Raw genomic sequence first — 16,731 nt, forward strand, 5'->3', positions numbered from 1 at the left:
GTTGTAGGCCTAAGTATTGCTGTTATGTAGGTCGCCTACTTATGAGAAGGGCTATGCGCATCGTTGTGTTGTGTAGCCTACAGTATGTGTGCCGTTGCGTCCAGGCAGTGAGAGGGGTTGTGTCAAAGATAATGAATGTGTTGTGCTATAGTCCTAACTGTAGCCTATTGTAAATAATAGGCTATTGCCATACTATGTTAGCTTATGCCATAATGTTATTGTTTATTGTATATGGTTGGTGCCGCTGGCTGCTCTTATCGCGTGTGTTTGGCTCTGTGTACAGCCTTATAGGCTAGGCCTATAGCCCATGTGATTGTGAAACAATGTAAGTTGTTGAGTAATTTTAAGTTGATTTAATTAAACAGTCAAAAGACACATCATTGGTGGTCGGGGTCCGTGGATTATTTACTATCAAGTTCATTGAAGTTTGCGTAGCCCATTAATGATCCATCGGGGTGTTTCATGTAAATAGCCTATTGTAAACACATATTTTGTTTCATGTAAGCAAACATAGACCTATGGCACCACCCGTGTGCAACGGATTTTATCTTTATAATAGGCATACGTCTATGCTGTTGCTATTAATGGCAGGATCAGCATTTAAACTAAAAAAAAAACAAGAAAAATCGCCTACCCGCCCCGTAGTTAAACCGTGGTATAACTCGCACACTGCGCATGTCAATAGCCTACTAGATGGTAGATAGATAATGAAGAAATAACTTGTATTGGTGACATTCGAAGATTGTTGGAAAGAATTTCATAACTTAAACGATCCAGATCTGGGTGAGCATGTGCACGAGGGGATAAGGTCCAAATTCACAGAACCTACTCCTGGGCCAGAGATGATCTGCTTTCTGGGCTTTATATCTTTATGTATAGTGGTAGTGTAGCCTACCGGTATACGAAAAGACATATCAGTAGCCTCCATTGAAAATAGCCACAGGCCCCTGAACTATGCTGTATAGGCCTTCTGCTCCAGACCCGGATCAGCTGACATCTGCACTTTAATACAAACTATAGGCATACAGAACGATAAAGACATGTCTGTAATGACAATCCAGTAGAACAGGCTAAATGGACATATGTCCATTTAGATGACAGAATCTTGCGACCTATATTGTCAGTTCAACTAAATCAGTTTTATTGCAGTTTGACTAACGCACTAATGTGAGCCAGATTTGGAAAACACATCCATGGCAACTGGATGCATTTCTACATTTTTAACCAACAAATCAAGTCGGTCTGAAAGCAAAGTAACATATAGCCTACCCAGAGTCCTATACCAGTATGACTTTATGTGTAACCTATGTTCAAGGTATTTATGCTTTTGTCCAATGGCCTACTAAAGTATATAAATACATTATTAGTTAAAAATATTAGTTTCAAACAGTCAAAAAGCCAACATAAGCATAATAATAGTAAAAGTAATAACAACAATATAAAATAATAAAAATATATCTAATATCATCAATTCAAAAGCAAGTATATGTGCTCCATGTGCATCACAATTGGAGAGACTGGGGTGGTTCAAAACATGTGATTTTAATTTAAATGGCACTGTTTATGCAGTGCTTCAAAGTGCTTCTCACACTTGTGTGAGAACAGCTAGTGTGTGTATTAATAGATATAACCATTAAGAAAAACAGAACACATTCTAGATTTGCAAAATCAATGCATTTTTTATTTATTTTTTTAATGTTGGATTTTTTTTTAAAGACGTCTGAGACATTGTGATGGCGTCATTGCTGCTAGCTTCTAAAAGAGAAGACCTTCAATAACCAAAGTGCTGAAATAGAGACATTAAAATGGCTTCACTCAGTAAGAATTGTATACACCAAAATGCTGCTTGGGTGGAAACAAACATGAAATAAAAGCAACAGAATATTTGGGACCTTACTAAAAGTCCCTCCTACCCTTTCCCCAAGACAGACGTTCTCATGGGGATGCAAAAAGTAACATTCTAGAAGATGATTCCTCATCACGATGACTCTTCTGCAAACAATCTCAAGTCTATGGAGTCGGTCGGCACACTAGAGGCTGAATCTTCACACCTTACACACAACAGATTTGACTAAACGGGCTAGGAAAATAAATTCAAAGAAGAAAAACTCTAGATGCAAAAATAAAATTCTAAGCTATCAATCAAACCAATGCCAACACTGCAATATACAGATTCTAAAAAGATGTCACACATTGTAAATTTAAACAAGTTGATTTAAGCTTAAATAATTATTATGACCATCCAGTGTTTTTTTTTTCATATATCATACACACAATATGTTATGAGCAACAATAATCAGTGAAGGTCAAATGTGAAACTCTTATTTCAGTTTGGAAGAAATATTTCAACAAACCCCTGGCAAAATTGCCTTTCCCTTTCTGAAATCACAGCAGCCTTAAAAGAAGAAACAAACGAAAGAAAAATCAATGGATACACTCATATCATTACAAATTGCCTTACAACGTACAGAGACCTCTACATCCTATAGCCGTTTACACAGGACACGTTACTAATTTTTAACAGCGAGCCAGTCTACCAGCATATACATTCACATATCCTCTCATCCTTAGCACTCAAGCTAACACCTGAAGCTATGCCCTTCAAACTGAAGAGGAACACACACAGTGGATTAATCCTCAGGGAAGCGTCCCAACAAAGGTACCTTAGACCTTCACATTCTCTATGTGACATTTTTCGGAATATAAAACTTGTGAGAAACATTAAGGACTGTAGAAGCTGACAGGGAAATGTTATTTCTGGTCTGGTTTAAATATAGTGTTTGCAAACTTAGAAAAATGTACTTAAAATAACGTGAGTAGCATGCGTCAAAATATTAGTACTCTAAATCTTTGTTTCACAGAATTAGATTAGCACACCTATTCTGGGAAGTCCAGAATCAGCAGAAGTTTCAAGGAAATGACTTCAGTTAAAATCGAACCACTGTTTTTCAATTTACAAATATTTTAGCGATAATAATTAGTTATACAAGAGCATGTGAACTTACACTTAAACCTTCCTTTGGAGTGGTACTGTTTCAATAACGTTGAAAGCACTTAAAAAGTTCTCGTGACTTTGTGCCTTCTGAACCTTGAATGCTTATTTTTCATAATTTTACACAATGTAATTTATGTACAGTAAAATTATTATCAATTTGTCTTTAAAACAAACAAAAAAATTAAGTTAAGCTAAATAAAAAAAGTCGCAATTTACATCCTGACGTTGTGGGTCCAAGATAAGCTATAAGGCCAGTGAGGGAAGGAGCTTCTATAGAGTTCATATTGTTTGACTTGTTTGTGTGTTTTTAACAAAATCGTTTGTGCCTTCTTTGGTCACATGGAGTGTTAAGTTGCTGTGGAGGCAGGGAGTCCGTGCCCGTTGTTTCTGAAGATCCTCCTTCAGTTTTTTTCTCCTCTCCTCTGATGCCACTGGCAACCAATCTCAAGCCTTATTATATGTCCCCATAGAGTCAGGAAGAACAACCTGCCGAGCCCCTCCGATGAGAAAAAGTAGTACCCTAGAGGTTCTTCTCTGGACAGGAAGTGGTGCCCTGTAGGTCCCTCAGTATACAGGAAATAGAACCTTATGGACTCCTCTATAGAGAGGAAGTAGTACCTTCTGTGACAGGATATAAGTCCGTAGAGGTCCCGTAACAGACAGAAAATGGTTGCCTTTCGGCCCCGGGGCAGCTGGGAAACCGCCACAGGCGTCCCGCTCTGCAGGATGAAGTGTGAGTTGCCATGCTCATGCGAAAAAATCAAACGGTACAAGTCCTTGCTCTCTCAACAAACACCATGCCTTTACACATGGAAGCTGCAGAAGTGTGTTTATTGGCCAAAGTCGTCCGCTCCTCTGAACTGCACAGTCATGCCACTGCCCCCAAGGAACAGGTCTGATAAATCCTGCAAGTCTAAAAACGTGAAAAGACTTGTAAATGAGATGAACCTAAATGGCATTCGCAAATATTTTATTACAAATGGCTGCATTATCTGTTGTAGGCTAGTGAGGAATATAATATATTATATAATATATACATATAATATAATACAATACATACATGTATATGTGTGTATATATATATATATATATATATATATATAGCCTTGTGGAAGAAACTAGTTAGAATGATTAAAGATTGTGAATCAGTATCAGTAGTTATAATCCATCATTTAAAAGATTCAGGATATCTACCTGCTAATGCAGAACTGCATTTATGAGTAAGCCTTCTTCTCCCCAGATCTCCTCTCGTCCTTTTTTCTGGACTTGGACACCTCCCCCTGCGCACACGCACACACACACACACACGCACACACACACACACACACACACACACACACACACACACACACACACACACACACACACAGGGTTGCATTACATCAGTGAATGCTGTCAGTATAGTGGCGATAAGGATCGGAGCAGTAACCTATGGAAGCAACACCAAAGTTAATAACTAGTCAAACACTCCAAGCCAACACTACACTCAAATCAACCTCAATCTTTAAAAGGTTCACTTAGTATCAAGCACAGGTAACAGCATTTGTCAATCAAAGAAATATATCAACAAAGTTGCCCAAGTCAAAGCATTGAAATTGAGTGAACTCTACAATTCAAAATCAAGGCCATGAAATGTGTTGAGCAATGGCAGAAATTCCATTCATTGGTTTTTAAAATAAGCTGATATGACCCCGGAATAGAACGTTCATCAGCATTATTCACTTAAGCAGTTGTTTGCATTCAGCATGCATACTACACAGCTATATAAATATTATGATCATGACACATCATGGACAATTGGTCAGAGATGTTAGACCAATGATCAATCCCAATGACGCTACAATCTGAAGGAAAGTAGACCGTTAGTCAGCACTCACACATTAACCCATCACCCCAGAAAAGATTGAAAGTGCACAATTTTAGCAAGCCAAGCATCACACCAAACAAAGAGGAGCCAGTCTTCCACTTGTCCGCAGATCTAGAATTGTGCTTAAAGTACGAACAAGTACAGAGTATGATTTGCGCAAACTGTCGAAGCTCAATAGTATTCACTATTCTATTTTACTCTGCAAGTACATTTGTGTGCTAAAACATTTTTTTTTTCTTTAGAGAGAAATAAATTCTTTACAAATTATAACTGAGCTGACGAAAAAATGTTAATGATCAAAGTTGAGTTATTTGTGTATAGTAATTTGTGGCACCGACCTGGCAAAATATTACACTCGTCTTACAAAACACAAACACAAAAGAAAGTTTTGGCAGTATGAAATTACAATTTTTTTTGCAGATCTGAATATACAGTTGCAAACTCTGAATAGGATAGTACAATAAATTACAATCACAGTTAGCGTTTTGCTTTTACAGTTAGCCACACAAACCATACTCTGCACTGCTTTGTCTTTAAGGCACTGATGATTCCAGCTTCCTACTCCTCTCACTCCTCTAACCTCAAGGGGGGTGCCCCCCTGCATGTCCCCCTCTATAAGGGACCTGTGGTAGGGGTCGAGGTCGAGGTCGTCCCCCTCCCCTCCCTGGTCCTCTGGGGTAGGGGTGTCCACGCGCCGGATCACCTTCCTGATGATCTGCAGGGTCATGCAAGGGTCAGAGGTCAAGAGCTAGTGTCAAGGGCCACAATGAAGACATAGGAGAGGACACAGATAGATAGATAGATAGATAGATAGATATAGATAGATAGATAGATAGATAGACAGACAGAAAGATAGATAGATCAGTGTTTCCCACAGAATTGGATTCAATTTGTGGCGGGGGGGGGGGGGGATTTAAGATCGTTTTCTACATAGTTAAAATAAAGGTTCGTACTTCTCCTTGGGACAAACACTTTTGAATTTTGGAAAACACTTTTCCATTTACATCGGGATTTTTTAAACATTCAGTGTCAAGAGTCAATAAAATGAGCCCTTCAACGAAATTGACAAGCAGCTGTAAGTAGGCTAAGCATGCTAAATTCGACATTCAAACAGTATTCTAACGTTAGCTTTGAGATACTGCTTGATTGCATAACTTAACTTATTTTAGTCTCTTCAATGTAGCCTACTATGTTGTGAAAAGACCTTAGCAGAGTTAACTTCAATGCAGCAGTTTTGAACAAATTTGCGCAGCATGGTCACGATGCTAAGCGGATTTAATAGCAATTTAGCCAGACGTCTTCTATGCAATGCTTCTATGTGGCAACAACAATCCTTCAACAATCGTGAATATTTTGTTAAATGCACATGCAGAGGAGGGGCAGCAGGCTAAGAGAGAGAGCGGGGCGGGGCAAGAGAGAGCGGGGCGGGGCAAGAGAGAGCGGGGCGGGGTAAGGAAAGGCTGCGTGTGTAAAAAGCGCAGCTCAATGGCAACGCAAGGATTTGATCTTATATTTAATTTAAATTAAATTAAATTAAACATAGAATATTCATCTGTGGCGGTCGATTTTGATTTCATGGCGCCCCGCCACAGATTAGTCAATGTATGGGAAACACTGTAGATAGATAGATAGATAGATAGATGGATGGATAGAGTAATTGATGAATTTGTAGTGAAAGACAGAGAAGGGATGATGACAGGGATGATGAATTACTTTGCGAGTAATGATGTTCCCGTCCTCATCAATAAACTGCTCCTCTGACACTGATTCCCCAGGAATGTTTTTCGCATCCTCACCCTGAAGTCAAGGGATTATAAAGACATTGTATACTCCCACAAACACACACGCATACACACAGGATGCACACTGCAATCTTTCCATATGCATATATGGCTACTATTCACACATCAACAAAGCTTCTGAATACTCTATGCCTGTAATCAAAGGGATTAGTTTTTTGGCGTTGCTGTGTGCTGAGAGCATGGTTAGTACCTATCTACCACCACCACCACAAACCACAAACCAGCAGGAAAACTAGGACAGCAGAAGAATTACATTTAGAAGTGTCACTTTTGAAACAGTGCTTTTCAATCCTGCTGTGAAGGAATATGACCACTACAAGGGATAAAACAAGTAACACCAAGACGGCTGTATAAGAGTACCCATATGTGGTAAGAGACCAGGTTCCCCTCTTAAAAGAATAAATAAATTAATTCATTGTTTTTCCAAAAGTCTTTAGGATGAATTATAGAACAGAACTCTGACACATAATTAACTGAGTGTATCTAGTACACTGTACTGAGCATCCTTCTTAGCAAGACTGGACAACAATCATGTATTTACTCATTACCATGGTGATGACAGGGATCTGACTCAGAATTAAAAACAGCAGAATGGACAAATCTACTATTCAAATACATGTAATGTAAATTCATCATTTCAACATCCATTCTACTCTTTATAGTTCTATGGATCAGACAATCACAGACAGCAACTGAGTGTAGGTCTGCATCAGGTCCACAACAGAGGTGCGTTCAAATTTAGTGAACAAATTCTTTGAATTTTACATTGTCATACATTGTAAGTTGCTTTGGACAAAAGCGTCTGCCAAATACCATATCCATAACCATAACCATAAATGTTAAAAAAAAAAATGCCAAAGGAATTATTCAATTAAAACTCTTTGTCCAGCTCTTGGCTAAGAACTACTGTACTGTACCTCCTTAGAGCATTAGCAGCAAACATTGGCAGCAAACTAAACTTTTAGAAAAGGTTTTGCTTTGACATTTTTGAACACACCTCTTACCAGGACCAGATCCATCCGCCTATCAGCTCAGCTGCAGTGTGTTAGAGAGAGCACCATATAGACGACAGATTACCAACAACTATCCCAAGAACGAAATCATCAAGAGGTTAGCAGACGTGACGTGAGACGTGAGAAGCGACCTTTGAGATTAGGAAACAAACGAATAAGAATGGAATGCGAATAAGAGTGGAAGTGCTGCCAGATAAGATGGAGACCATCCTGCTGCAACCCCCTGACCCGGTTCTGACCCGGCCGGGATCTGGGCATCAGCAGCAGTTATGTGGTTTTGGGTTCAGTTCAGGCCAGCTGAGAGGCAAAAAATCCCAGCTGCACACACTGAGCCAGAAGCTGATAGCAGCAGAGCAAAGCAAACACCACAACAACCACCCCTCATTCAGAAGCACCACCCTCCTCCCACGCCCCACCAAGAGCCCTGTGGGTGCTGGACCCGAATCTCTGACGGGTCCAGTCCGGTACCTTTAGAATGAGGCGTCTGCGAAACACCCTGGTGGTAACAGTGTGCTCCTCGTCCGAGCCCGAGTCTGTAGCACTCAGCTGATAACAGATACACTTGTTAGGGGAAAACTGATGAGTCACTCATTTCCTGTCCCTTATTTGACTGGGTTTAGAACTGCTGAGTCATTATACATGATGCATGACATTGTCGGTATTTTACTTGTGACGTAATAAATCATAAATCAAATCAAATCAAATCAAACCCCACCCAGCACTCTTCAACATGCGCTCCAGCTAAAATCAGGCCACCCTGATCTTCAGCACTTGGCCAGAGTACAGCTGAGCCCCAAGCATTGTGTATGTACTGCCAAGCACTTAATTAGATGGCACGTTGATTCCTCTAAACTAAAGTTAGGCAACCACGTAAGTCCCTTTCACCCCTACATAGGTTTAGTTTTAGCTTAGTTAGTTTTTACACGAAAATATTCACACACAGTGAAAGGAAGGTGGCTAACTGTCCATGATGAAATGAAACTTCTTAAAAACTAAATATAAATGTGTAGATGTTTGACCACTTCACACTGGAGCAATAGGAAGTACTGTATGCACTTCCATATAGCAGTCCTTTTCTGTGATTCAATGATCGCACGCTGTAGATAACAGGTTCCTCTACAACAGGTAATGGCTTCTGTTATCTTAGTTATTAGTTAACCCTGACTTCGCTGTGTGTCTCACTGCTGCCTTTTACGTATCTGGTTGTTAAGTTGTGATGTAATAATGTGCAGATAATTCATTCTCCAACTGGTCCCACTCATTCTTTTCCCCATAGACAGTAAAAAAAAACGTTTTTTTAAGCCTTTCAGACTAACCGATAAGACAATTGTTATTCTACTCACTTTCTCCCTCAACTGAACAAAATCATATTTTTCACGGAAGCCTGGATGTTACCTTTGACTATATCATCCGGCTGCACAGCTACACTAATTGCTCTGTTAGAGTTAAGCGATTTTTTAGGTGATGGTGAAAATTGACTGGCTGCACTAGTAAACGTTTTTTGGACGAAAAAGCTGTTGGGCCCGTAACATCAGACTTAACAACCAAATAATAGGAATTTGCAGAACTCTAGCTTGAAATGAGCACAAATCGGCCTACCAAGTTGTCCCTGGCAAAAAGTGATGATGATTCGATTGATCCTGATGATTTTACAACCTGAACTAACACTATGACCTGACTATGATAATGACTGACTGACTGACTATTATTGTGTTACATGCTCCAAATGTAAAGTACTTTGAGCTGCATTCTGTGTATGAAAGGTGCTATACAAATAAAGCTTCTTCTTCTTCTTCTTCTTCTTCTTCTTATTATTATTATTATTATTATTATTATTATTATGACCTGTAATCGCCTAGATAAGATGAGAGCTGAATCACCAGTGTGTGATGTCTGTGTGGGCTGTAGTGTGTTCTGGGTTACCTGGACTTTGTGCTCGGAGACGAGTGCCCCCTCTTCTCTGCCCTGTGCCCCGCTGGTCTTCCCGCTCCGCTGGCTTTTGGAGTTTTGGGCTGGACTGTCGGAGCGCTCCCCGTTCTGACGCGGCCTCCCCGACTCACCCCGCGACGAGGACGTGACGGAGTCGCTGGAATTCTCCTGGCTGGAAAACAAAGAGAGAAGCAATGGGATGAGGATTATAGGGGAAAAAAGGCAACTGATTCTAATCATGAGCTTTCAATGACAGGAATATGAGCAACTTCTGTCACAAAGCAAGTTCCATATTGGATCTGCAGCATACAAAACACCAAAAGTCCTGTTAGACATAGAGAGTGAGAGAGAGCAGTGGTATGTACAGTAATTTCCTGTGTATTAGCCACATTGTGTATAAACCGCAGGACAGTGTTTTATGCAAGTTAAAAAAACAAAACCATATTAATACCATATTAACTGCTTAATAATAATTAATAGCTGAAGAAATGTAGCAAAATTAATGTATAAACTGCTGCTAATAGTTGGGAAATTACGGTAGAGTGCTGCTGGGGCAGCCTGCAGACCTGTTCTCCTGCCTGTCGATGAGGTCGGAGCTGAGGCTGCGTCCAGGGGTGGGCGGCTCCACGTTCACGCTGGACGTCTCGCTGTGCCAACCTGCAGAGAGCCAACAGTTACCCGCCTCTTCCTGCCATGCCCCAGGGTCGCCCTCCCTCTCTCCCTCCCTCTCCTCCATCCTCTTCCACCTCTCCTCCACTTTTTCAGCTTCCACCTCTCCCTGCATCCCTCTCTCCTCCACCCGCTCAACATGCACCTCCCCCTCCTTCACTTTCTCTTCTACCTCTTCAGAATCCACCACTACTTCCTTTTCTCTGTCTTCCACTTCCTCCCCCCTTTCCTCCACCCTTTCAACATCGGTCTCTCCCTCCTTCATCCTGTCCTCCATCTTTTTGACATCTGCTTTTCCCTCACAGCATCTCTTTATCTCTTCCCACTCTGGGAGAAAACAAGATCTGTCCTCTTGTTTCTCCTTATCCTCCTCTGTCCTTTTGCTCTCTTCCCTCTGCTCCTTCACTTCCCTCAATCTTTCTTCCTCCACTTCTGCTTCCTCCTCCTCCTCCTCGTCCTCATCCCTTTCTTTTGGTTGCCGATCTTCCAGTGCCTGGACCCAGGGCTGTGGAACCGCCGCTATGTCCTCCTGACACGCCTCCTTTGCCTGTTCTGCACCCACTGGATGCGGTTGCTGGGGCAACGGGGATGAGAATGATGATGATGATGATGATGATGGCGGTGATGGTGATGGTGCAATTTCCTCCTGACCCTCAGATGGATGTTCAATGGGCTCAGTATTGGGAAAAATAGTCTGTTCACAGGGCTCAGCGGAAGGGCTGACAGCTTGTATGAGTGTAAGGACATCTTCCTGTTGATGTATGGTGTGCATTTGTTTTTCCTCTTCCTGTTTGTGTATGGTGGCCTCAAAGGTCCAGTCTGCGCTGGGAGTCGTAGGCGGAGTGTAGGGAGGAGGGATAATGTATATGGTGGGATTGAGGGCGAGGTCGTGGTATTTGGGACTGGGAATAAGAATGGGAGGGGACATCGTGGCTGGAGTGTCAGTGGGTGAGTGAGTGTTTCTGGGGGTGTCAAGTTGCTGTGTGAGGGACAGGTCTTGGGGTCTAGCTGGGGCGTTCTCGGGGGGGCCCAGGATGCTCTCGTCGGTGAGGCACTGGTAGCCCCAGGAGTGGGAGAGGGTGGGGGGGTCGAGGGGCAGGTCCGGGATGGACTCCAGCTCGAATGGGGAGGGGGGGCGGGGGTTGGCCTCAGAGGAGGGGCCTGACTGGAGTTCCTCTAGGATGCTTTGGTATCCTGTGTGAGATGAGACATATGGACACACACACACACAAAGCACACAAAGACAAAAAAACAAACATCCACAGAGAGACACACATTCTCATACAGAGACACACACACAAACACTCAATGAACAATGAGCATGGGACACAGGAGTGCACAAATACATGCAGCACACACACACACACACACACACACAAGCTCAACAAACAATGATAGTGAGACATTATATGCATCCTCTTTCTCACATGGTGTTACTAATGAATACCGACAAGATGAAGAGAGCAACCGATAGATAGATAGATAGATAGATAGATAATGGGAAGAAGGACCTAGAGAATGACATGGCAGTAATGCATATACATGGTGGTGTGTGTGTGTGTGTGTGTGTGTGTGTGTGTGTGTGTGTGTGTGTGTGTGTGTGTGTGTGTGTGTGTGTGTGTGTGTGTATGTGTGTGTGTGTGTGTGTGTGTGTGTGTGTATGTGTGTGTGTGTATGTGTGTGTATGTGAAACAATGTGTGAGCTCTAAAAGTATGTCAAGTCTGTGAGTCAGTATGTGCATTACTAAGTACTACTGTGTAAGAGTCTATGTCTGATGCTCTCACTGCCACATGTCACATACAATAACATACAACATCAGAGACGATACAGAGAACAAACACAAACACGCACACACATGCAAGACGACGGAAGTCACACTGACACAAGACATGAAGTGTAATTCAATGCTGAAAAAAGATGAGATTGGTGAAGGGTGGATGGGATGATAGGAAAAGGATGGATGTATGGAGGGGTGGATCGAAAGAAAGATGGATGGATGGGTTTTGTCAAACGGGAGGAGAGAGGGATCCAGGGAACGCTTGCACTAGAGGGAGGGAGGGAGGGAGGGAGGGAGAACTGACAGTCGGTCTGGCTGCCCTTCACAGAGAGGTTTTCTCCTTTTTCTTTCTTTCTCTTAGCTTATCTTTCTTTCTTTCTCACTCTTTTCTTTCTCTTCCTCTCTGGAGGTGAAGGTCAGCTCAGAGAAAGAGGGGGTGGAGGGAGGCGTACAAACAGCTACAGCTAGGGGGCAGAGTAGAGCAGCGTCTCGCCCCTTCATCCAGGACATGCGATAGATAACACAAGAGTTTCATAGGGCTACCACTCAGACATTAACACTTGGCAGGTGGTACCACATGCACTTCCAAAACCTCCATCACAATCTGTGTCTCACACTGACACTGACACACTGACAGTGAAGAGAAGAGTTACCACAAGTACACACCACCACACCTGTGCTCAGACAAGCTCTACACAGATAAATTATAGATTACAAAGACCATTCATTAGTCTTACGCAGTGATTGTTAACTAGTGTCTCAGTCGGCTATTATTTCAATCCAAAGGCTGGTCAGGCGTCCGAATTGATCTCCCTAATCATCCCTATTCATTTAGGAAGCATCATGCCGTAATGCTTTGCTCCAAATGATCATCTACATGCATGTACACCAACATGCATATGAGAGGGCAGGGGGAGGGGTAAACTGCTCGGAGTGGGGGGTAAAAACAAACAAACAAACAAAAAGTCGAAGTTAAATATAAAAATGTGTTTCAAAAAAAAAAGGTGGGGTATCTTTTAATCACCCAGGGTACTGTGTATCTTTACTTTTTTCTTTTTTTAAAAAAAAGAAGAAAACCAACTTTCCTGGATTCACGGATTGTGAGTATAGTGTCCCAATCCCTGATTCTGGACGCTTGTAAATTGTAAAAGGTCAGATGTCCACAATCCCTGAGTGAATCTTTAGATATTCCAGATTCTTCTATAAGGTGTAAGGCAGTGGTGTCATATGCCTTGCAACAAAATAATCCTGAAAGATTACAAAACAAAAACAAACAAACAAACAAAACAAAACAAAACAAACGGAGTAAGGGGAGGGATGGGGAAGGAGGTCTGCTAGATGGACCTAAAATTTACCATCAGCCTGATCCTGGTACACAGCGCAATCATCTGCAAAACTTCGGGTGCCTGAAATGTTACCATAGTCAAATATGGGCCCTTCCAGCAAAGTCACAATGTCCATCCTGTTCACTTTGGTCAACACAGCAGTCAAGGTGTCCGCTAAGGGGAGGAGAAGAGGAATCAACATTAAGTCATCAGAAAGGTATTCATTCAGATGCATATTTCAGATGAAAAGGAAAAAAGAGAGGCACTAAAGAAGAAATATAGAGGGAGAGAGAGAGAGAAAGAGAAAGAGAGAGATAAAAGGAGGGAGAAAGAGAATGAGATTAGAAATGGGGAAGATAAAAGAAGTGAAGAGACTTGAAATGATTATTATAAGAGAATGGAGCAGTGAGAGAAAAGAAAAGAAGTTGGGGAAAGGGAAGAGATGAGGAAGGGTGCGTGAGAGAGAGAAAGAAAGAGAGAGAGAAAGGTGAGAGAAAGAAAGAGAGAAAGAAAGAGAAAGGAAGCAGAGAGGAGAGAGAGTAGAGTCCTTACTCGTGGCGTCCTTTCCTTCTCGGCTGACCCATTTCTTGAGCAGCATGAAGCTCTGAGCGGTCAGAGAGTTGGGGTTCTCCACGCGGATGTGGTTGATCTCATCCACCGAGAAGTTCAACTCACGAGCCACCTCTGCAACACACACGCACAAACACACACACACAAAACACATCATGTTACATTCCCCTAGTTCCTGTACCGAGAGCATCTTATCAGAAGTGTGTCTGTGTGTGTGTGTGTGTGTGGGGGGAGGGGTTGTCTGTATGTGAGTCAGACATTAAGGCAGACTAGTATTCACTGAGACAATATGCACTGTTAAAAATGAGGCATGAGCTAAATATGTTATGATCTAAGGAGGGTGGAAGGAGTTAACACATACAGTATGGCCAATTAATTTAGAAACAAATTCAATGGTAAACAGATGTTTTCATGTTTGATGCATTGCATGTGAGTCAGATTTCAAGATTTCATTATGACAAATAGCAGCATTCATCGACTGATTCATGATCTCATTATCTAAATGTGTGTTCTGCTCTAAAAAAAGGAAGGCCCGATGGCCTGAAGTAATTGGCAAAATGGTGGTTGAGTTAGCACACCATTTTGCCAATTAATTCAGCAAAGAATCCTACTGAAAAGATATCCTGACTTTTGCTGCATTGCAAAACCTTGTGAGACCAGCAGGGGGCAATAATAAGTTCCTGTATTGCAATGTCTTAAGGTTGACATTCAGTTGTGTTTTAGTGTGTGTGTGTGTGTGTGTACCAGCCTCCTTTCTCTCTCTAACTGAGACTTGCAATTTCACATGGACATACACACACACACACACACACACACACACACACACACACACACACACACACACACACACACACACACACACACACACACTAAAAAGCCACCCAGTCCGATTAAACACAGGTGCGGGCAGAGGTGACTTCGGTGCATTTTGTTCACTTGTTTGCCTTTGATCTCGATCAAAGCCTGCTGGGACCAAAAGCCCTGATGGCAACACAATCTGTGTGTTCTTCCAGGTGACATTTCCAGGAGTTACAAGTCATCACTTCCTCCATTATAAACCCAGCATGTCCTTGAAGGACGCACTCGCCAAGTGTTCCATTCTCTTCACTTATCTTTGACCTCAATACCATGGACTAAAACCAGACATACCAACTGTCAATGTATTTAATCTATAACAAATATCACTGTTCACAGTTCAAAAAGTTATCACATTAAAAGATAATCATTACTGTCAGCATAAATACCTCATCAAAACCTGATGAAGTGAAATTTTCACAAAAAGGTCATAATGGGATGATTGCTCTTAGATCTACAGGTATTTCTGGCCCTGATCCGAACTGTTGCACTCTACAATTGTAAAGCACTATGTGTCTATGCTTCCTATATTATTATGATTACTATGATTAATATTTTTAATAACAGCAACAACAATAATATTATTATTATTATTATTATTGTCAATATTTGAATGTAACAATTATTATTGATATTAGTATTAGTAATGGATCTGAGCCAGACCAGTTCCACCGCACGCTGTTGTCAGGGATTCTGGACAAAGCCCATATTCCCACACGATTTGGAGACAACAGATGGTGTGCTACTATAAACACTGCTTCCCAAGAACATTCTAGACCCCTACCAGTCAGCAGTCACTGCAGCATCAGTGGAGTACGATCATAAGGACAAACATTGGCTCTGAAACAGCTTTTCAATGGCATGTGGTGTGATGGTAAAGCTAAAAGCACAATCCTTTCTGCCAACCCAACAATGAGTCATGCCTTATGGTATCTCTCTCCAAACTAAATAATGAAGAGCTGTTAGTCCCAATTATAACCTCTCCTAGAAACTGTTCCTACTAGCAACATATTCTGAATTATACCTAAGCATACCTGGCACTTTTCCTCAAAGTAGATGACTAATGTATCCAAGGTTCTTTGAGGACACAATATTTAAATCTTGTGCGGTATTTCCAGTGGATATCGGTGACGCAGTTTTATAAAGTTAGTCTAAAGTTGAAGCTCACTCCCATCCAAATTATGAGTTCTTCACAGATACACATAGATAGAGTTCTTATGAATGTTGTTGGGTATATGAACCCGATCCCACCCCATCTTTCTCCCACTCGCCTCCTGCCACTCTCTCCACTATCATGTCAAATTAAAGGCATAAAAGCCCCCAATAAATATTTTTTAAAAAGATCAAATAAAATCAGAACACTGTCTCTGTCTCACCCGTCCAGCTGAGTCCAAGGTGATCGGCCACAATGGCCATTCGGAGGTCTGTCCTTTCACAAGGGCTTTGTGGACCTGAAAGACATGACATTAAAAAAACATGTATGTATCAGTGCTGCAGTCACATTCTTTGGCATCTCAGGGCAGAATATGTTGTACACTGTACACTTTTCTGGCCAAACGGTACTCTCTGAAAAACTCTGGAATAGGGAACAATGTGATGGCTGAACTGACCAGATGAAAGAAGTAAGAGTACTCAAGGGTGTGTTTAAAATATAAAAGTTAATTTGTAAAATCTAGATATTAGCATAGCATTGTGGATGGCAAGAAAAGAGTTACAGAGGGGATAAACTAGTAGTGTGTCTGTGAATAAGTTTGCCACATAGTCTATGCAGGCAGTAACAGGAAATAATCATAGAAAAGAACACAAAAAGCCAACATTAACAGGTTAAAAGATTTGACGGATGTGGAAAGAAGTTCTACAGTGGAGTGATGTCTTCTATCAAAGGGACAAGGGCTAAGCATGCAGACACTTGTATAGTCTTGCTTAGT

General features: G+C 41.6%; 1 protein-coding gene across 1 annotated transcript in view; it reads right to left on the bottom strand.

Annotated features, from left to right (window-relative positions):
* Window positions 1-1,655: 1,655 nt before the first annotated feature.
* LOC121684774 (ankyrin-3-like) overlaps window positions 1,656-16,731 on the bottom strand; it is a 108,007-nt gene continuing 92,931 nt past the window's right edge. Inside the window, 10 exon segments of the mRNA XM_042064849.1 lie at window positions 1,656-3,908; window positions 4,190-4,275; window positions 5,443-5,577; window positions 6,576-6,659; window positions 8,146-8,223; window positions 9,601-9,778; window positions 10,173-10,263; window positions 13,409-13,552; window positions 13,931-14,062; window positions 16,180-16,254. Coding sequence (XP_041920783.1) covers window positions 4,210-4,275; window positions 5,443-5,577; window positions 6,576-6,659; window positions 8,146-8,223; window positions 9,601-9,778; window positions 10,173-10,263; window positions 13,409-13,552; window positions 13,931-14,062; window positions 16,180-16,254 — 983 coding nt within the window. The 3' untranslated portion in view covers window positions 1,656-3,908; window positions 4,190-4,209.

Source organism: Alosa sapidissima, chromosome 16, assembly GCF_018492685.1.
Source record: "Alosa sapidissima isolate fAloSap1 chromosome 16, fAloSap1.pri, whole genome shotgun sequence".
In the NCBI taxonomy this organism is placed as follows: domain Eukaryota; kingdom Metazoa; phylum Chordata; class Actinopteri; order Clupeiformes; family Clupeidae; genus Alosa; species Alosa sapidissima.